At 47.0% G+C, this 20,677-nt stretch overlaps 1 protein-coding gene across 1 annotated transcript; it reads right to left on the minus strand.

The window, feature by feature from the left end:
• Positions 1-8,213: 8,213 nt before the first annotated feature.
• PROKR1 (prokineticin receptor 1) lies at positions 8,214-17,204 on the minus strand. Its single transcript, XM_012646459.1, has 2 exons — positions 16,720-17,204; positions 8,214-8,910 (listed from the first exon to the last, which is right to left on the minus strand). Exons 1-2 carry the CDS (start codon positions 17,202-17,204, stop codon positions 8,214-8,216), a joined length of 1,182 nt encoding a protein of 393 aa, XP_012501913.1.
• Positions 17,205-20,677: the final 3,473 nt, after the last annotated feature.

Genomic DNA, 20,677 nt, shown 5'->3' on the forward strand with positions numbered 1-20,677 from the left:
TTACTGTGCACTTTATTTCTATTATTATTATATTGTAATATATAATGAAATAATTTTACAACTCGCCATAATGCAGAATCAGCAGGAGCCCCGAGCTTGTTTTCCTGCCACCAGACAGTCCCATCTGGGGGTGATGGGAGACAGTGACACCCGAATTGTGTTGCTTATGTCAAGTCTACCCCGTAATCTCATTTTGGTTGCCGTCACTGCAGAAAACCCTGCTTCACAAAGGTAGGATGTTGGAAATTGAAGTAAGCTTTTCAGTGTTTTTGTGGCAATCTCAGGATATTCCACCTTGACTTTAATCCAGAACGTATGGAGATTTGAAGTTGTCTCAAACATACTTTTAAGGCCACTGTCATTTGCGATCTCAAGGAGTTGATCCTCTTCTAGAACAAAGTGGATTCACCTGGCTTATTCATAAATGGGTTGTGATTCCATTCCTTCCCATGTAGGGGGTCTTTTGTGGTTGGGAAGTAACGCTCAAACTCTTATGAAAGCTGGGAAAAAGAAGGCCCTGGCTCAGTCTCTTTCAAAATCTCTGCTGATGTTTGAACATGTCAAAAATCCCAACATTCATTCGTTGCCCCCATAATTCCAGTTTGGCTTTGAATGCAGCCAATTTACCTGCCAACTTGAACACAGTTGTCATTCTCCCCTGAAGTGACAGATTGAGTTCATTTGAGCAGGTTGAATATGTCACACAAGTAAGCAAATTTTATGACCCATTCTGTGTCACTGAAATGTGCTGCCAGTGGTGACTGTTTTTCTAAAAGAAATCTCTGGAGTGGCTCTAGTAACTCACAAGCTGTGGCCAGTGATCTACCTTTAGAAAGCCATCTCACTTCTGTGATTAAGAGAAGACGTGTGTGCTCTGCGTCCATCTCCTCACAGAGCTGCGTGAAGGGCATGTACTTTAATGGGGTTGATAATTTTAATCACATCTTGCAAAATGTTGTTTAGTCCAGGAGGCATTTTTCGGCTAGCCAGTGTTTCTCTGTGGATGACACGGTGCGTAGACTCACATGCAGAAGTGACCTCTTTGACCTGAGTAGTGAAACCAGAAAGCTGTCCAGTCATGGCAGCTGCTCCATTCGTGCATATACTAACGCACAATGACCAATTCAGTTTTCCTGATATGCAATCATTCAAAGATTTGAATATTTCTGCAGCTGTGGTGTTGGTTGGCAACAAAAGTGCATATAACATATCCTTATGCATGTCCTCCTGAAAAAATATATTGCACAAAAACAAGCATTGTTGCCTTGTTGTCAACACTGGTAGACTCATCAACCTGGATTGTGTACCACAGTGACTCATTAATCCTCTCTAACAATTGTACCTCAATATCCTCTGCTATTTCATCAATTCTTCTAGTTACGGTGCCAGCCAAAAGAGGAACATGTGCCACCTTTTGCCTCTCCTAAATGTTCATGGCAAATGTCCTTAGCAGCAGGCAGGATCAACTCTTCACCAATAGTAAAGGGCTTCTTATGCAGTTAGCCACTAAGAGTGATGCTCTCAGTGCAGACACATTTGACGAAGTGGTGGCCTTCAATAATTGTTTCTGTTCTTCATGTTCACATTTTTTTTCTTTTTAAAAACTCCAAAGGCTTGTCTTTTAACGCAGGGTGCTTGGTCTCCATGTGGTGAAGGAGTTTTGAAGCTTTCATGACTTTGTTGGATAGCCAGTCACCACATAATATAGAAAGCGGGCTTGGAGAATGTGAATCACCTGTTGCAATGAACCCATAATTGAAGTAGGACTCCTGGTATTTTCTTTTAAATGCAGCTTTCACTTTTTTGGCAGTCTTAAAGTCTTCTGCTGTCTCATCATTGGGTCTTTCTCCCTTTTCAAAGAAGCTCTCCAGTGATGTTTGTTTTTTACTCATTTTTGCTAGGGTTAGCTTGTGGGCCTACCAAAACAGAGACCGAGAGATGTGTGCAGTGTGGGAAATCAGTGCAGACAGAAGTGGTAAATAAAATAATGTGTGGGCCACGCGTGGACTAAAGTAAGTGTTGGATTCTGACTTAAAGCCTGCCACCAGATGCAGCTGTACAATTGAAGTACATCAACTCACTTGCCACTATAAAGCCTGCCACCAGATGTAGCTTAATTGTCACTTGCCACTCACTGATAGGATTTTGATAGGAGTCTGCAAGCAGTTGATTTATTATGGTCTCTGCATTCAAACCTCTCTCTAACGATAATCTGTATTTGCAGCCACTCCCCAGCACTAGCATCACCACTTCTGCTCCACCTCAGATCATCAGGCATTAGATTCTCACAAGGAGCAACCTAGATCGCTCCCATGCACAGTTTACAGCAGGGTTCGTGCTCCTATGACAATCTAATGCTGCCACTGATCTGACAGGAGGCAGAGCTCAGGCGGTGATGCAAGTGATGGGGAGCAGGTGTAAATATAGATGAAGCTTTGTTCGCCTTCCCACTGCTCACCTCCTGCTGTGTGGCCCAGTTCCTAATAGCCACTGACCAGTACTGGTCCATGGCCCAGGGGTTCAGGGACTGCAGTCTTGAATAATTGTTCAAAAGAGTCTGAAACTCCAGGTTATAAGGACAAACCCTCCCTGGCTTTCTCAGGTGAATCTTTGCCATTCAGATAAGAACTGGGGCCACTGAGAAGGCATAGAGAAAGTTGGTGAACCACAATGCTTACTGAGGCATCTTTACAGGAAAGGTGTCCGGAGAAGAGCTATTGATTTAGTTCCATTTAAATGTGGTGGTCCTCTTCCATCCTGCCATCTCCATTTCTACCAGTGCTCACTCCAGTGTTATTGTTTAGACCTCCCCCAGGACAGGTGTTCTTAACCAGTTCAAGGGGCTGTGAACTTGGAAGGAAAAAAAATCCATTGTTATTCTCACTAACCTATACCTGAACTTTAGCATTTCCTGCCATTAAAAAGTGGCAACAAACCACACTAGTATTAGCAGTTCCTGACACTGTTGCCGAGGGAAATCACAGATATTTTACATCTCATTGCAGTTTGGGGAGAGATCTCAAAGTATCATTTACATTCATTGCTACATGAAAATTATGGTGGTAATAACTACATATATATATATATATATATGTATATATATATATAGCCCTGATGCTAAATCTTGTTAAGACATGAGAGAAAGACTTAATAAGAAGAAATGAAATATAAATATTTACATAATCATACTTAACCACAAACTTAAATAGCTGATAACTACATTTTAATATAATTGACTTCTTTTGTATTCCTATGTATTTTATTGAATAAATTTGATAGCATTATTTTGAGCAGAGGCTGTAAACTTCACCAGATGCCAAAAGTACCCAAGGCACTCAAAGATAAAGGACCTCTGTATTCAGGTCAGCTGTTTAGAGTGACTAAAACTTCTCAGAGAAGGACAAATAAAGATGGGAGTTATGTTATTCTCATTTTTTTTAAAGAAAATACGGTTAATTTAGGTGACTTATGACTTACTGATTGGACTTAAGGAGAAAGGAATTTATTTGGGTTACGGGAAAGCCCAAGAAAGGCCTAGAAACAGCATTTAAAGGCAGCAGCACAAGCTCTGGTATCTAACTGCTTGGCATCACATCTCAGCACACCATTCACTACTTATGTGACTTTGGACAACTTCTGTGAGTTGAGTCTCAGTTTCCCCATTTGTAAAATAGAGTGACACTTGGCCCTGCCTCTGTATGAGGACTGAGAGAGAAAATTCCTGTAACATACTCAGCTCAGCTCGACACATGGTCCTCGCTTTTAGTACTAAAGTCAGCCAACCTTGCTTGCAACAACCAGCCTTTGCAGCTTTTCTTTTCTTTTTTTCCTAATTATGAGATGCCTCCCTCGCCCCATACACAAACCTGCTTTCTTAGGCCAGTTTCTTTCTCTCCTTGCCCCCACTCTTCCATCAAAACCCACTCCCAATAAGGCTCTGATATTCCTTGCTTATGTTTCCATGTGTTTTTCACTTTTTTGGCTACTTCTCCCAGGGATGGCGATCCCATCACCATGTGAGAAGTCCTTGCCTCTGCTAAAAGGCAATTTCAGTCTCCAGTAGCAGATGAATGTTTCTCTTCCTAGGCGGAATGCTCATCCTTTTGCTTCTGTGCACCCTACTTGCCCAACTCAAATCCCACCTCATCCAAAAATCCTCCCCAAACTTCACTTATCCTCCCTGGCAGAGGCAGGAGGGGGCCCTCTGATGCCACTGAACTCCGAGCACACAGGGCCTGCCCATCAGTCTGGACATTCCGCAAAGCGCGGCTTCTTTCTCTCTTCCGTCTGCTTTCCTAGGGCAGGGCAGCTGTTCTCATGAGAAGGGGCCTAGTGTCTTTCCTTCTACATTCCTAGGGACGTCCCCAACGAGGTAAGGTAAGGAAAGAGCATCTGTAAACATTTTTTAGCAGTTCCTCCCTAAAACCTCCTGGCCTCCTTCTCTGTGCTATGAATTTCCAGGGGTAGAATGAGCTAAACTTGGCTTGCAAAGGAACCAGGAATGTCTCTGCTAAACTTATTAAAGGTCTCCAGGGAAGGCCAGACTGAGGTTGAACAGTCACCTCAAGGATTCTTGGAAAGGATCCTCCCCTTTCCAAGATTCTGATGCTCCCTGCACCCAGGAATGCTGTAGCAGGAGAGCCCTGAATTAAGATTCAGAACTTTGGGGTTTAACCTTGGCTCTCACAGCGACCAGCTGTGTGACCTTGAACGTATCTCTTCCTCATTCTGGACTTCAGTTTCATCAACCGTAAAATGAATGGCTTGAATTTGATATTCTCACTTACACTCTAGGAAGGAGAATTGGACTCATTCTTTGTGGATACATTCCAAAATTTATCATATTTTTCAAGAAACAGGACTCATTTATAATTTTCTGGTCATCTCACAAATTCTTTGGCATTCTTTCCCATAATAAGCATGGAACTCATTTCACGCTTCAGGGCTTGCTGTGGTGATCACCACATTGCCTTGCTTTAGTGCCTTTGATTCAAGAAATTATTTTTTTAATGTATACTCAGCAAGCAAAAGCTCCAAGAGTGTTACTATAAATCTGCCCTTATGCTTTAGTTACAGAAACAGTTTGCTTTCACAAAATCATGTCTTTATCCTTCTGTATAAATCAATGTGCATATTGGAAGTACGTAGAAAACAGAAAAGAGACACAAAAGCACAAGTGTCACCTTGTTGGGCTTTACCACCAGTTTTTGGGAAAACCATCAGCTGGGCAGCCAATTCAATGAATCTGAACATGGTGAGTATATCGTAGGTTTGTCTCTTGCTCACTATGCACGTGTGGATATTAAGTCTATTCAAAGGTTTAGCCTTAGCTTATCTAGCAGACATAAACAAATGGGTCCTCAGATTTTGAGTCTTGGCATGCAGATGCTAAGAAGTATTAATGGTTTTACCAGAGCAAACTTATAGGAAGAGGATATATAAATAAGTTAAATCTTTTTAGAATGAGAGGGGAAGTTTGTAGGCAATAAGAGCATGAGTTAGCACTGTTCTCACAATTCATATAACCATGGAATCTACTCAGTGTTCACTCAAAGAACCAGCACATTATAACTAGGAAAAATATGAGGAAGGGGTAGAAATTAAAGGAACATCATGCTCAGTGATTTTATAGATACACACATATTTTTATTTCACTTGATAACAACATAATGCTTTCACTTACTACAAAATCACAAGCAGATACTAATACTTCGAAATATTACAGAGAGTTGAGTGAAAAATTGATACATTTTAGGCTGAAAAGCTGAAAGGAATTTGGTTGTAGCATATAAAAATCCCCTATTTAATACAGTCATCTCTAGCTTAGCATTCCTGATGGAAATGGTGAACATAACAACAATGCATTTTATCATTTTATTATTTTTAATCTAAAATTTAACTTTCTAGATTTTAGAATGCAATATATGATTTTATAAAATAAATAAAAATTGCTTTCCAATGCGTCTAGGCTAATATTTCAATTAGTTTTTATTCTCTGAGAGCATTTTGACTAAACCGTAGGGTGAGTCTGTTGGGTGATACATGGGAAGAAATAAATAGGTTTTTGAAATGTGTGTTCCAGGGAAATAAAATGACTATGAAAAATAAGCTTTGCCACCAGAAATAAAGAGTTGACTATATTTGGAGAAGGAAATGCCCCACAGATGTCACTTAAATAGCCTTAAAGTGCACTACTCTAGAATTAAATAAGAAGAAAAGAACAAGTCCACTCTGTAGATCTACACACCCCATGAGAATAAAAACAAATTGAGAAACGGCTATCATCTTGCCCAGGGTCACGCTGACTGGGGGCAGGCAGGGGAAGACGACCAGTACTTCCATGATCACAGCAATGCTCTGATCCTGGAGTTTCCAAAACCCTGAACTCATCCTCTGACTGGAGACCCACCCGCCATTTCCTTTATGGTTCTGTCACCAAATCTCCGGGGCTTCTTTGTTATACCAACATGATGCGCTAAGAAGGGCAAAGAACAATTTACACAAAGAATAACAAAAGGGGGAGGTGGTGAGGTTTCTAGATACATAAGTCGAGGTAACAGGTTTTTCCTTGTCTAGGCACACTGCACGCAGTCGCTGGTCCATTCTTTTGACTGCTCGTGTAGTTGACAGCATCCCCCATATATTTTGTTGGTGCCTCACAACTGTTCTGTCAGTAAGTATCACAGGTGTTACCTTTGTCCTCTCAGAGAGGCTTTGCCTAGGGCCACACAGGTGACAGAGCCCAAAGTGGAGCTCAGATCTTCTAGTTCCAAAATAGTAAATTGCAAGACTTAAAACACCAAACAAAGAAGGCAGGTTAGGAGGTCGGATGAGCCTTCAATAAGCCTGTGGGCTCACTGAAGCTCACTGTTGGGTCCAACGCTACCCATTTGTATGTCTGCTTCTTTCCTGGGTGCCCAGGGCCCTCCCATCCCCTGGTAGATGCATCTGATTTGCAATCCTTGCCACAGAATCGCATGGTTTCATTCACACTGAAGAGTAGAAATGTGGTGGTTTATCCCACCCAACAGTGCCTCCATTTCAAAAAAGAAGTGAGATTTCATCCAAGGGAATAATGACCAGGATGGGATTCAGGCATGAGTGACAAAGATATCTTGCCCTCAAATCATACCAGTGAGGGCTGTCTGATTAGGAGGGAACTCTTCCTCGCTCACATCTGAGAGCTGGTGGGAATGGAAAAATGACTGACGGCCACATCCATGAGGTGTTGTGTCTACTTTCAAAGATTCTATGCAACACAAGTATGGAGACGTGAGAAGGAAAAGAAGGACTTAAGGGGAAGCTGAATTGGCCCAAGCCAGAAACACATCCTTACACCTGGAGAGCCTGAGCCCCACAGGCTTCCAGAAGTCCTGTGTTGACTTCCTCCACCTGTACTTCCCTTCCTCCCAGGGGCAAAAGTCCATGGAACCAAGGGGACATGCCCAACCTGAGCTCAGGCTTCCCTCGTTAGACTTGTTCCAGGTCCCAAGACCCCATAATTCCCTGTCCAAATGGTTTCCAAGGTCTGTGTGGCTTCTCCAAGTCCATCCTCCTGAAGATGAGCCTTACCATGTATGTGCAGAGCCTCAGGCCTGAGGGGTGGCCACAGAGCATTGTGGGGGGGAGGGGAGAGGAAAGTCTGCACAGCACTTGGCCATGGGTGCTGGATCTCCATGTGCATGCATGCAAGGTGCCTCGTGGTGAGGGTCAGAAGCAGAGATGAGAAGAGAATGATTGTGGAAAGAGCTGGGAGTCTCTTCTGTATTCCTGCCTCTGCCTTGCCAATGTTAGGAGTGAACTCAGGCCTAAGAACATTCCCAGAGATGGGCTACCTTAGTGTCAGAGGAGTAGCTGAGATGGTCAGGAGACACTGTCACACTACCAACACATGCATTGCAGTCCTAGATGCCTACTCGTTTCTTTCTGGAAACCCCCTTATTCCCAACTATCTGTACCACAACACTTTCTTTGGTTTAATTCCTGTTTCATTTTGCCAACTAAACGTCATCAACATAGACAGGTATCACCAGTGCCTAGTGGTGCACAAATTAGACATTCAGTGAATGCCCGCCACTGGTGACAGAGTCTAGTCACATGGCACTCCTTTTCTGCAGCAAGCCAGGAGCTCTTGGTTGATAGAGTGTATCCAAGCACAGGGGCCATGTCCCAGAGATCCTGTCTTGTGCTTAAACTCGGCAGGGTCCGTGGGGTTATTTCAGTCTGATGCAGTCCACCTCTTCCGTGGCAGGCATCCCGGTGGTTTTGAGGTCCAGGTCTGCGCTGGACTTACTCCCGTTGTGCGAGGCCTTCCAGTGGAGCAGCATGATCTTCTTGAAGTACTTGACGGTGTTGTTCTTGACGGTGACGAAGCACAGCGTGTTGATCATGCTGTTGCTCATGGCGATGCACTCCACGACGTAGAAGGCGGTGAGGTAGTGCTTCTCCTTCACGAACACCGCGGGGAAGAAGTCGCGCACGACCGTGAAGCCGTAGAAGGGCGCCCAGCACAGCACGTAGGCGCTGAGGACGCCCATGAGCACCAGCACCGTCTTCCTGCGGCAGCGCAGCCGCTTGCGGATCTGCTCCGTCTGGAACCCGGGCACCGCCTTGAACCACAGCTCCCGGGAGATCCTGGCGTAGCACAGGGCCATGGTGACCACGGGGCCCACGAACTCCACGCCCACGATGAAGAGGAAGTAGGATCTGTAGTAGAGCTGCTGGTCCACGGGCCAGATCTGGCCGCAGAAGATCTTCTCCTGGCTCTTGACGATGACGAGGACCGTCTCGGTTGTGAAGTAGGCGGAGGGGACGGCGATGAGGATGGACACGGCCCACACCAAGGCGATCAGGCCGGTGGCCGTTTGACACTTCATCCGCGGTCGCAGCGGGTGGACAATGGCCAGATACCTAGCGTGGGAACACAAGGGGAGCCGCTGTTACGAGGGAGTGCGGGGCGGTCACTCATTGTGCCACGTTACGGGGCACAACCGGATTGTGCGTGCGCAGGAAAAGCCCAGCAGCAGGAGGGCTTCCGCCAAAGGCGGGCTTGGCCGCAAACCCCAGCCCCACCTCTACCCGGCTGGGAAACACCTCGCAAGTTTTGCTTAACCTCTCCGAGCCTCAGTTTCCTTTTCTGCAAAAGTTTGTTTGCTTGTAAAGATTGAATGTGGTAATGCATCCACATTCCTGGCACAGTGTTAAACCTAATATGCACTCAAAAATCAAAACAATTATTATTAAATGTGGTAATACCTCCCATCAGTTTCTAGCCTGGCACGATTCCCAGCTCCATCCTGTTCTCAGGACATTCGTTCTAATTACCTCACGGTTTAGAGCTAAAAGAGTTGTTGGGATAATTCCAAAGAGTCGTTGGGAGAATCTGCCCTTTCCAATGGGAGCAGAGGGCAAAGTTTTTCTTCAGTCCACATTTTAAAAATGTGTTTGCATATGCATGCAAACGTGGAGGAAAAGCATGTGACCATTTATCTCATTTTCCAGGTGGAGAGACCGGAAGGCAGTGAGAGATGAGTGACTTTCTCAAGGTCATGTACCACAGAACCCTTGATAGAAAACATTTAACCCGACCTCACAGGGTTGATGTGAAAATCAATTGAGAATATACATGAATTTTTTTTTTTTAACCACAAAGCACCAGACAGTAAAAGATACTGCTTGTGCACTTTCCAAAAAAAAAAAAAAAAAAAAAAAAAAACCCACACTGCTGTTACCGCAGTGATACAGGAGTGAAGAGAGAGCACTTTCTGGGAGATATGAGTCATCGTGCGGTGCGATAGCTGACAGCATCCTTCCCAGGGAGAGTGCACATACTTATGCAGAGAGCTCCGGTTTCCTGGAAGACATTCTGTGGCTGGCAGGGGATAGAAGTTGGAAAAGGAGAAAGGTGGGAAGTGAAGTGGGAGGGAAGGACTAGTCAACACTGGAAACAAACACATTCTCACGTGTCCACGGCTTATCCCAGGTAGAATCAAGAGCAAATGTGACAGTGGCCTCAAGGAAAGCCAAACCAGTTCTGTTTCCTTTGAAACCAATCCCTGTCACGTCATCTTTCTTGGGATTGTGATTTGAACAGAGGTTCATTTTTTTTTTCCCCCACTGATTGTATTTCTACTATTTCTGCCCCTCCCCCACAGCACGGGCAGCCGGACACGTTGAGAGAGTTCACTAGGGTGAGACTCTTGCTCTCTTCTAGCTCCCAGAAGATGTTGGAAGAAGTTGCATGGGTTGGGTCCACCCTCTGGACACCCGGCTGGCCACCATTCCCGGCACTGTAGCCAATCTCCCAAGCGTCAAGTGCCCAAGGGTAAAAGGAGAATGTCTTCAGGGCGTTGACAATGCTGTCGTCACTGCAGGGGTGTAGGCCCTTCACAAAGACCAAGGTGCTCCTCATGTAACCAGGGCATCAAACTGGCTCTCACTCGGAATGAAAACTAAGAGTTTAGCCCTTCTGCTCTCATCAGCTCGCTTGCTGTCTACCCTATCACGTTCAGCTAATTCCTCTAAGAAAATTTCTATATTCATATTTGCTCGCTATATGAATTTTCACTATATAACTCTATTCCTTCTTTTTTCAGTACTGACTTCCTAAGCCTTTATGATGTTTCAAACTCAGAATGTGTTTTCAAGGAACGCATGGGAGAGAATACCAACCTGGAATTTAGAAGACCAAGAATCTAATCCCAGCTTTGTCACAAATTTGCTCTGTGAATCTGAGTCACTTTTCTTAGCCCTGTAGGTTCAATTTCCCAATCTTTAAAATGGGAATATCACCTAAATACTATGAGATGCAAGGAAACACTGCATATAACAACAAGCTATTAATATACGAGAAACTGTCAGTATCTTAAAATGTATTTTTTTCAGAGTTATTCCGTATACACCACAATTTTCCCTTACCTGTTTTTGGCAAATACTGCATTTGCAAGTCCTCTCCTACCTTCTGTTTTACTGGATACAACTCTTCACATCAAAACTAATCTTCAGGGTAACATGTGACTATCCATCAGATAGTTTTTTCAGCCTGGCTCACTGACATCATCACCCCACTCCAGCCCCAGGGTTAGTGCCGGAAGCTGTGCAAGAGGCCTCCCTGATAGATACATTACCAATAGGCAAATTGCAGAAAACTGTTTCAAGGCTTTTCCATCAGCCTTGGCTAGGCTAGGATCAGAACTCCATAACTCTAGTATTAGTAATGCTTGCTTATGTTTGTAAAGAAGTTTACAATTTACAGAGCATTTTCAAATTCACTTTTTCACTAGGCAATCCCAACCTTATTAAATAGGTGAGAGCAAAGATGCTGATTTTACAGGTGAGTAAACTGAAGCTTGGAGAAGTTAAATAACTTGCCAAAAACCACTCAGCTAGAAACTGACAGAACTGTGATTCAGACCCGTATCTTCTTGCAAATCCAGTGGCCTCTCCAGTAGTGCGATTTGCCACCCACCCTTTCCAACAATGCCCCCTCCTCCTGCTTCCTAGCATCCCAGCAGCCCGTCTCCACTTTCCTCTCCATCACAGCTGGTTTCTACTTATGGACGTTCCAAGAAGGGGTCAGACAGTTGGCAGCTACTTTTCTCTGTTTGTGAGTATGCCCTTGGTTTGCCCTGTGTGTCTGCCACTGCAGTGGCTTAGGTCCAGATTCATCTAGAGCCAATAGTTCCCAGGCAACAAAGAATAAAGGCTGCTGGACAAAGACATGTTCAGGCAGTGACTGTGTGATCATGGTGGGCTGGGTGATTAAGCAAAGAGCATTTGGGTTCCCTCTCTGCCCCCAGGCCCCAGCCCCAGATCTAATTACGGCAACAGCAGTCCTAGGAACTAGTAGGCTGGTTTGGGGATGGGCACAGAATGCACAACCTGCTCCTCGGGCCAGCCTGCCCTGACCAATGAGCTCACTGGGGGCACTTGTGCTTCCTAAGGTTGGGTGAGTGAGTGTACGCAAGCCTTAGTTGGCCTCACCAAGACAGAAGCAGAGGGCATTCCAGTGCCCGTCCAGTGCACAGACGGGCTGGTAACAGAAGGGTGGGTTCCCTAGTGCCCCACATGTTGTGGGATCTGAGGGATATACCTCAAGGACAGTGCTGGTGTCTCTGTATCAAAGAGAAAGCCCAGACCTGGTGGGGAGCAGGGGAGAGTTCTCTCAAGATCTTTTTCTGCTCCCTTCTGCCATCGGTTCTGACTGTCTTTGTCTGGGTTTTGAGATCTCCTGGAATATGGCCCTGTCCTTTCTGATCTCTACTCTCCTTACGTTTCTGCCCCTGCCTGACACACCTCCCCAAGGTACCTCATACTCACTCAGGCACTCCCACCTCTGAACTTGTGCAAACACCGTTCTACGCTCTTGGAAAAACTTTCCTCTCCTTTGCTGATGCTTATTTGTTGCTGGCCAGTTAAAAGTCCACCTCCTCCAAGAAGCCTCTTCCGACTGCTCCAGTACACAACGAACTCACTCTTCACTAAATTCTACCTAGAGTTTATCCTTTACTTATTCTGTAACTGTTTCGTACGTGGTAGTTCTCCCCCAGGCCCCACTCTAGACAGTAAGCTCCCCGAGAGCAGCGATCATGTCTTACTTCTTTTATAAAGTTTTGCTGTCTGTGAATCCTAGGCACCTAAGAGGATTTTAATGAAACTTCACCCTCATCTAGTGCGTGGCACTGGGTGAATAGAAGTGTAAAAAGCTAGAGTGACAGTTCTCAAAAAGATCACAATGTTTTTTGAGAAAACAAAAGGACATAAATGTGTTTACCCAGCATGACACTGGGAGGCAGTCTGGGGCTAGATAATAAAAGGTTGGAAGAACAGGCGAAGAGGTTTGAGCCAGACTTTGTAGACAATGGAGTTGTAGTGGCCTTTCAGTAAGCGAGGGGAGACATGTACAAGGGATGAGATTAATCTAGTGGTAGCCTTGCTTATTTCCCTCTGGCCACAGGGGCTTCTCTGTGTTCCTAGAACCTATCATGTTTGTTCCTGCCTTGGGGCTTTTGCACTCGTAATTCCCTTTGTCTGGAAGGCCTCCTCCCAGTCTGCACAAGGCAGCCTTTTTCTCCCTCCTGGTGCATTGGTTGGTTCAAATGTCTTCTCAGAGACACTTCTACTGACTGCTCACCTAGAGTAGGTCCCATCTCAGTCGATAGATGTTTCTGTGTGAGTTTCTTTTTGTTCAGGGTATTTCTCGCTTCTGAAATTACTTTCCCTTTTTGTTTGTCTTATTGTTATCTCTCTTCCATCCTTTGAGTATAAGCTCCATGGGGGCAGGGAGCTTTTTTGCCTTATTCACTGTCATATCCCTGGTGCTTGGAATAGTACCTGTCACATTGCAGTCACCCTATAAAAATGCACTGTTTGAATGAATGCTTGGATGAAAGAGTGAAATTTGGGGATGGATTGTGAGGGGAGTAGGGTGGACAGATGCGCAGAGCAAAGAGACACTGAAGGTAGGAAGGCCAAGGAGAGACTAGGATAGTCCAGCACTGGGGGAAGAAGGTGGGTATTGCCTGGACCTAGAAATCGAGTAAATGCTGGCGAGGAGGAGAAAGCCGGTAGGACAAAAGAGACTTTCCAGTTTAGGTGCCTGGGAGAACAATAATATGAACAGAAATCTAAGCAGATAGAGGATAAATAGTTCTATTCTGCTCTTTCTTAGAAACCTTGTATTAATGTTTTTAAATCACATCATAAAAACAATCACTTCAATGAAAAAAAGTTAGTGGATCAGAAATATGCATTAGTTTATCTTTTTTGTTGTAATTGTTTCTACAAGGGTTGATTTCAGAATTATACTATACATTGTTGAATGCTTACTCTGTTTTAAACATTGTTCTAAGCAACTACATATATTGTTATGGCAAGGCTGATGGGGAATAGACCGAGAGACATACACAGAGATTTTGGCAGGTTTTATGTGCCGGCCGGCAATTGGCCTAGAGGGGAATTTGTTCTCCCCAAATTCTGAGCACCAGACAAAGAGCACTGCAGTCTTTTACACACTCTGCTTAAGGAGGAGGGGTACAGCTATAACAGGGTTAACTTTAGTGACGCAAGGTCCTAAGCTACATTACAACCTGATACACTAATTGCTACAGGTGATTTATGAGGGGAAAGGTCGCAGGGCAGGAGAGGAGGAGGGGCACGGTCACAACAGGGTTAACTTTAGTGAGGCAGAATCCTAAGCTGCTTTACAGCCTGGTACACTAATTGCTACAGGTGATTTATGAGGGCAAGGTCGCAGGGGAGGAGGGGGCCCAGGTAAGAATCACAAGGAAAAAAAGCCCAGTAGTGGAATTTCTAAGAATTCCACTTCAGTGGAATTTTTCAGTCTTCCACTTCAATATTATTTCATTTAATCTTCAAAGCAACCCAATACATTAGGTTTTCTTATTATCCCCATTTTGACAGATGAGAAAACTAAGGCAGAGAGAGGTCAAATAACTAACATAAGGCTCTATACCTATTAGGTGGTATAGCAGCAATTTAAACTCAGAAGGAATAACTGTTAACCCTGTCTCTACAGAAATTTCATTAAATAAAAGCATTTTTACAACTCTATGTGTATTTGTTATACCAAGATAAAAATTAGTTGCCCAAAACTAACCTGAAAATCAGTGATCAAATCATCAGCAATAAATGAGAGCAGACAAAAATCAACGAATTCCTAGACCACAAAATTGAAATTAGATGGTGACAACACATAAAAATAAAAATAATTTGAAGTAAAGATCACAAACATCAATGAAAGAACTTCATGCATTGGAGCAGCCAGTTAGTCAGCCAAGACTACTGTGTTACCCAATGTTCGGCACTTGTCCCCTCTGTGACAACTGGATGGCCCAGTGCAGGCAAACGGTGCTTTCCTCCAACATCTGGGTGCAAGTGTCCAATCACAACCCCACTCTAAACAATAAGTCCCCATGATGAAAGCATGTTCCCTAATTCATCCTTCTAATTGTATCTAATTCTCGTTGTGTCAGGTCACGCTGCAAGAGAAATGCCTACAATATTTCAGACAGGCTGAGTTTGGTATGAAAGCAGGACATGAGCTTGAAGGAGTTCAGTAGATCAAAGTTGATTGATTGACATAGATATTACCTCTTACATGTTCACAATAACCCAATGCCCCTGGTTCCTTCCCCCTTGGAGCTGCTCCCTCCAACAGTTGTTACCCCTTTCAACAAGTGGACCCCTACATGGTAAAATGGGTCCCACCCAGGGAGCAGGGTCCCACTCCACAGCAGGCACCTACTTACCCCACTTTCAGTAGCTGAGAGCACCCCTAGGAAAAGTTTCTTGTCTTGCTGGCAAGAATCTTCATGAAATGACCCTCGATGCTTTGCCCTGTTAATGTGCTAAGAGAGGGGGTGGCACTTTCCATTTTGAGAAAAGTTCAGAGACAAAATCTCTGGAGCTCTTCCTTGGCAGCTCTGCAGGGAACTTGGGAGGCAATATTCTGCTTGACTGTTTTCCTCCTGCTCCTTCTGTAGCAGGGTGCTTGCCTAGCTGAACAAGATGCCGTGGTGCTCCATGACTCAGGTGAAGAACCCCAGCCAAGTAGTAGTAGCACTCTGCAAGGTTGACACCACCGGGCACCTTCTAAAGGTGGCAGGCCAAGGGCTATTTAAGCTGCTAACTCCTTGACATCCTTCCCTGGAGAAGGGAGACAGAGGCTCCACTCCTCAGTGGTTTTAAAGACAGACCTCTTAGTGATCCCTTTCCTCAGGTTATCCTTTTCCAGGTCATCCTAGCCCAGGCTGCCCTGCCTATAGCTTCAGAAAACACAATACCCTGGAACACTGCCCTGGGGTACCCTGACTGTGAGGGCCAGGTTAACCTCCGGACCCCGAGCCCTGAGGCCATGGAACAGGGAAAGCATGTGTGCTTCAGGCTCTCTGGATTAAGAGAGAGAGACAGGCTGTTCAGATCCAAGTACAAGGAGGCCTGGTTTGACCCTCAGGGTAACTGTCTCTAGACTGTAACAAGGTGCTTTGTAATGACAGTCCAACTGTGGGCAGAGGAGCTTGCAAAGACTGTCCCCCAGGGAAAAAGACGACCCTGGCCAATTAGCACAAGTTTATATTAAATGAAAAGACTAAATTTAAAAAAGATATGCAAAGGCTGTATTTACCATCAGCTAGACACAGTCTTCTGCACTATTGCATGCAAATGGATGAAAAGGTGCAAAGTGATGAATGCAGCAATAACAACAAAAAGCAAGTAAGCATATGCTTCCTTTTTTCTTTTTCTTTTTTTTTTTCGAAACAAATCCATCAATCTTATTTAGAAATCACCTGGTGCTAGGAGGTCATATTTTAGTAAAGAAAGTCTTGCTAAGATAAAAATCTCCGTCAAGCTTTCCAAGTTGACCAAGAGGTAACTGCCTAGAAGTTAAACTTATCCTTCAGTACCTCCTCTTGCCTGTCTACTCTAGACCTTGAACAGGTACAGCATCTAGGAGCATGTCCATAGCAGAGGAGAAGGGAGTGATCAAAAGCCTACTGGCCACCCAACCCTTGGGCCTCTGCTGCCTCCTGCCTGACCAGAGCTGGAAAACTGGAGCTCTTCTCACTGTTCGGTCACTGCTTTGAGTCCCCTCATGCAAACACGATGCCTCAAATCAATCTGCAGCTGCAGTAAAGGAGGGGCAATTCCAATGCCTTCCTCCCTGACCGCCTTTGTTGCCCCTACTGCCCCTGTGCTCACCTGTCGATGGCAATGGCCAGCAGGGCATTGGTGGAGACGTAGAGAGAGACCGTGCGCAGGTAGTTGACAGAGGTGCACAGGACGTGGCCATGCTCCCAGGAGAGCTGGCGCACCACATAGTAGTCCATCTCGAAGGGGCAGCAGACAATAGCCACCAGGAAGTCAGAGATGGCCAGGTTGGCAATGAGCAGGTTGGTAAGGTTGCGCAGCTTCCTGTGGCGGGCCAGGGCAGCAATAAAGATGAAGTTGCCAATGCCACAGATCAGCATGATTCCCACCAGGGCCATGCCAATGACAATCCTGGCAGCAAAGAAAGTCCGAGAATTAGTTACATCCTCATCTTCATCCAAGGGCATATCATAGTCGCCGTAGCTGAAGTTGAATGGGAAGGAAGCAGCATGGGCTCCGTGGGGGTCGAGCACAGAAAAGGAGTTGGTGGAAGTGTTGGTGGCATTTTCATCCGTGATCCCTGTGGTGATCTCCATTGATTGGCCAAGTGGTGCTGTGAGTGACGCTGCTGGGAATTCCTGGGGACAATGTCCGCAAGGCTGAAGTCTCCCCTCTCTGTTGACACTTGGCTCTCCTTTAATGAGTCAGAGTGTCTCTGCCAGCATCCTTGGGGTACAGTATCAAAGCTTCATTCTAAGCCTTTGAAAGACATACAAACAGTTGGCTACATGTTGGAGTGAACCTGGCCAAATTTAAAATCATCCTGTAACCTTATGAGCAGACCCATAAGCCACCTGCTCAGAGGGAGCATAGGGTGATGGAGTAGAAATGAAGGAACCAATATGAGAAAACCAACGAATGAAAACCACATACTCAATTAGGGAAGAGTGGATTGCTAGAGAGACACCCAGGCACAGAATGAGTTTATTTCTGCTCCACTGAAGATTCTGAAACGTTGCACGTTTTCTCAAGGACCAAAGTTGGGAGTGTGGGCAGGCTGAAGAGAACAGAAATGACCTGCTCTGCTCACTGTCTTGATTACCTGAACTCTGTCCTCGTGGAATAATCCCATTCCCATTCTGTGGTAGCAATAACTCCTTCCCAGGGGCTTAAAAGAAATGACTCTGAATGCCATTGAAGAGGGAGGGCTTTGAGATAAGAATGTCTGCTCTCCATGAGCTGGTCTTCTGGCAAACAACTATGATATTAGAGCCCATGGAGCAGCCACCTCCCTTTCTCTTCACTGGGCTCCCTGTTCCCACATGAAAATCTGCTGTGACCCTAGAAGCCTGTCACGGCGTTTACACAAGGCCTACGCAGGGGCTGCAGGGTCGAATTCACAGCCTGTTCTGAGTGGGTCAGAAAGGGGGCCCTAGAGCAGAATCCTTCCTTGGCTGGTCGTGTGTGCTGAGGTAAACAGCTTAAACACTCAGGGTTCGGCATCCTCAAGGAGATCAATAATGTCTGTACAGCACAGAGCTCCCTGGGGAGGGAGGGTGCTACACCCTAGAATTGCAAGGAGTTACTACTGCGTGTACTCAGGCCTCCTAGGTCAGCTGCAAGGAAGGGGAGTGAAATCCTGACGCAGTGACTCCACCATATCACCTAATGGGGCTGGGGGTGGAGTGTCAGCATCCCTTCTGGGGACACAAAGAAAGCCAGAGTGCCCCTGTCCCCTTCCTTCTCCCTGCAGTCCCTCCCCAAGTCTGAAGATAATCAGACCCGAGAGCTGAGGCGTAAGAGGAGGGCTGGGGTCTGGAGAGTACCCTAAATGGCAGGAGAACAGAGGGAAGAGAAGAATGACAAACCCGAGCTTCCTGGGAAAGGCAACCGTGGGGAAGATGCCCAGGTGCCCCAGGGAAGCCTGTTGCCCGCTCCCTCAAAGGCAAGATATCTGGAGCCTGTCTTTGGGGGAGCCAGAGTTAAAGTCCCTCTGCACCCCAGTGAGGCTCATCCCCATCGCTGCCTCCCTCTCCTAACTCCTCTCCCCTATTTTTTCCTTCCTCTGAGCTCTAAGTTCCGTCCGGCTCAGCCCCTGTCCCCTGCCCCTGTCAGTGGGGAGAAACAGAACCCAGAGCCGAAAGGTCAGAGGGGTCAGGCCTGGTGCCCCCACGGGACAGGCCTCACTCCTTGCACGGCCTGGACCTATGTATCGCAGAAGCATGCCACCTCTGAAGGGGTACTCCTACAGGCATGCTACCTGCAGGCTCAGAGTAGATTTTTAAAATAAAGAATAATAGAAAATTCTGGGGGAGAGCATTAGGAGATTAAGGATTTGGTGAGGAATTGTCCAGTGGTCTTTTCTTCCTTATTCTTACCTCTGGGAGAAACCCCACTCGCACCCCCACCCGGTGTCCTCTCCGTCCTGGAAGCCTCTCTCACAGCCCTGCTGATAAGCCCTTTGCTGCTCCCAACTTTCTCTTGGGAGTCGAGGGGCTACGCCTAAGGACAGAGGAGAGGTAGCCTGGCGCCCTGAAGAAATGAGTCGAATCCCTTGGAAAGCTCCCTCCCCGCTGAAAAGCCCGGGCACCCCGCGGCCGCGGGTGCAGCGTGGGGGTCGCAGGAGCATCCCGGGAGGGCGCGCTCAGTACCTGCGGCATCCCGGCGCCCAGCGACGAGGTCCGGGTTTCTTTATTCCCGGGCCAGGGTCAGAGACGATTTCTCCAGAAGCCCGCAGGCGAAGGATAGGTCCTGGCTCTCTGCCTCCTCTGCTTGGGGCTGTTTCCCGGCTCTGGCGGGAGTTAGGCTCGCGCTGCCGCGGCAGATCCCGAGAGCTGCGGCGAGGCCACCCGCGGCCCCGGCCCGCTCGGCTCCCCCGGCCCGCTTGTTCCTGCCGATGGCCGCGGGGCGCCCGGGGCTCGAGGGAGGTGTGCTCGGGCCAGGTCCGCGAGGCTCCCGGGGGCGCCGGGTCTGGGCTCGAAGCGGGGACACGTCGGGGGGCGCCCGGGGCCGCGCGCGGCTGGGGGCGCCGGGGATCGCCCCGGGCCGGAGCGTCGGGGGCGCCGAGGTGGCAGCTGGCGGCCAGAACACGCGGGAGGGAGCCAGGCGGACGGCGCGCTCTCCCGGCTCAGGCTGCGGAACCGCCGCCTGGGGCGGGAACGAGGGCGCTCGCGCTCTGAGCGGGGCTCTGCGGCCCCCCGCGCTGGCGGTGCCCAAGCGGCACGCTGTGCCAGCCCCAGGGCACGGGGACCCCGCGGCGGTTCACCTTGCCAGCCGGCGCCGCCGCCGGAGTGGGCGGACACGGCCCAGCTCAGCGGTGAGCCTCCGAAGGACCTGCCCTGCTGCCCACGACACCGCCCTCCCGGGACGCGCTGGGACCCGCCCACGCCTCGTCCCCGCGGGCGACCCAGCTGGACACCAGGGCCATCTTCGTTGTCAGCTGCCTGCACCTCTGCGTGAAAGAGGCTCAGAGAACTGCTTTCTGGTGAGCAAAAAGGGCGGCGGGAGGGAGGACGAGCACACTGGACAGAGGAAGGGTTCCCCGCCCAGGGGTATCTGTTCAGAAGGCCAGGACGGCCAGAGCTGACTTAGGGAGCACACTCCTCCTGTAGAAGCCTATAGATTCCTCAGAAGGTGAAACACAGAGTTAGCATATGGTTCAGCAATCCCACTCCAAGGTATATTAACCCCCAAAAAGTTGAAAGCAGTGACACGTGTACACCAATGTTCATAGCAGCATTATTCACAATAGCCAAAAGGCAGAAACGACCCAAAAGTCTATCAATTGATGAATGGATAAACTAAATACATATGGTGTATACATGCAGTAGACTATTGTTCAACCTTAAGAAGAAATGAAGTATAACAAGTGTTGGTGAAAACGTGGAGAAATTAGAACCCTTGTGCACTGTTAGTAAGAAAGTAAAATGATGCAGCCACTGTGGAAAACGGTATGGTGTTTTCTCAAAAAATAAATAAATAAAAGTACCATATGAACTAGCATTTCCACGTCAGGGTATATACCCCAAGTTGAAAGTAGGGTTGCAAAGACATGTTTGTACATCCATGT

This window comes from Propithecus coquereli, unplaced genomic scaffold (assembly GCF_000956105.1).
Source record: "Propithecus coquereli isolate 6110/MARCELLA unplaced genomic scaffold, Pcoq_1.0 Scaffold243, whole genome shotgun sequence".
In the NCBI taxonomy this organism is placed as follows: Eukaryota; Metazoa; Chordata; class Mammalia; order Primates; family Indriidae; genus Propithecus; species Propithecus coquereli.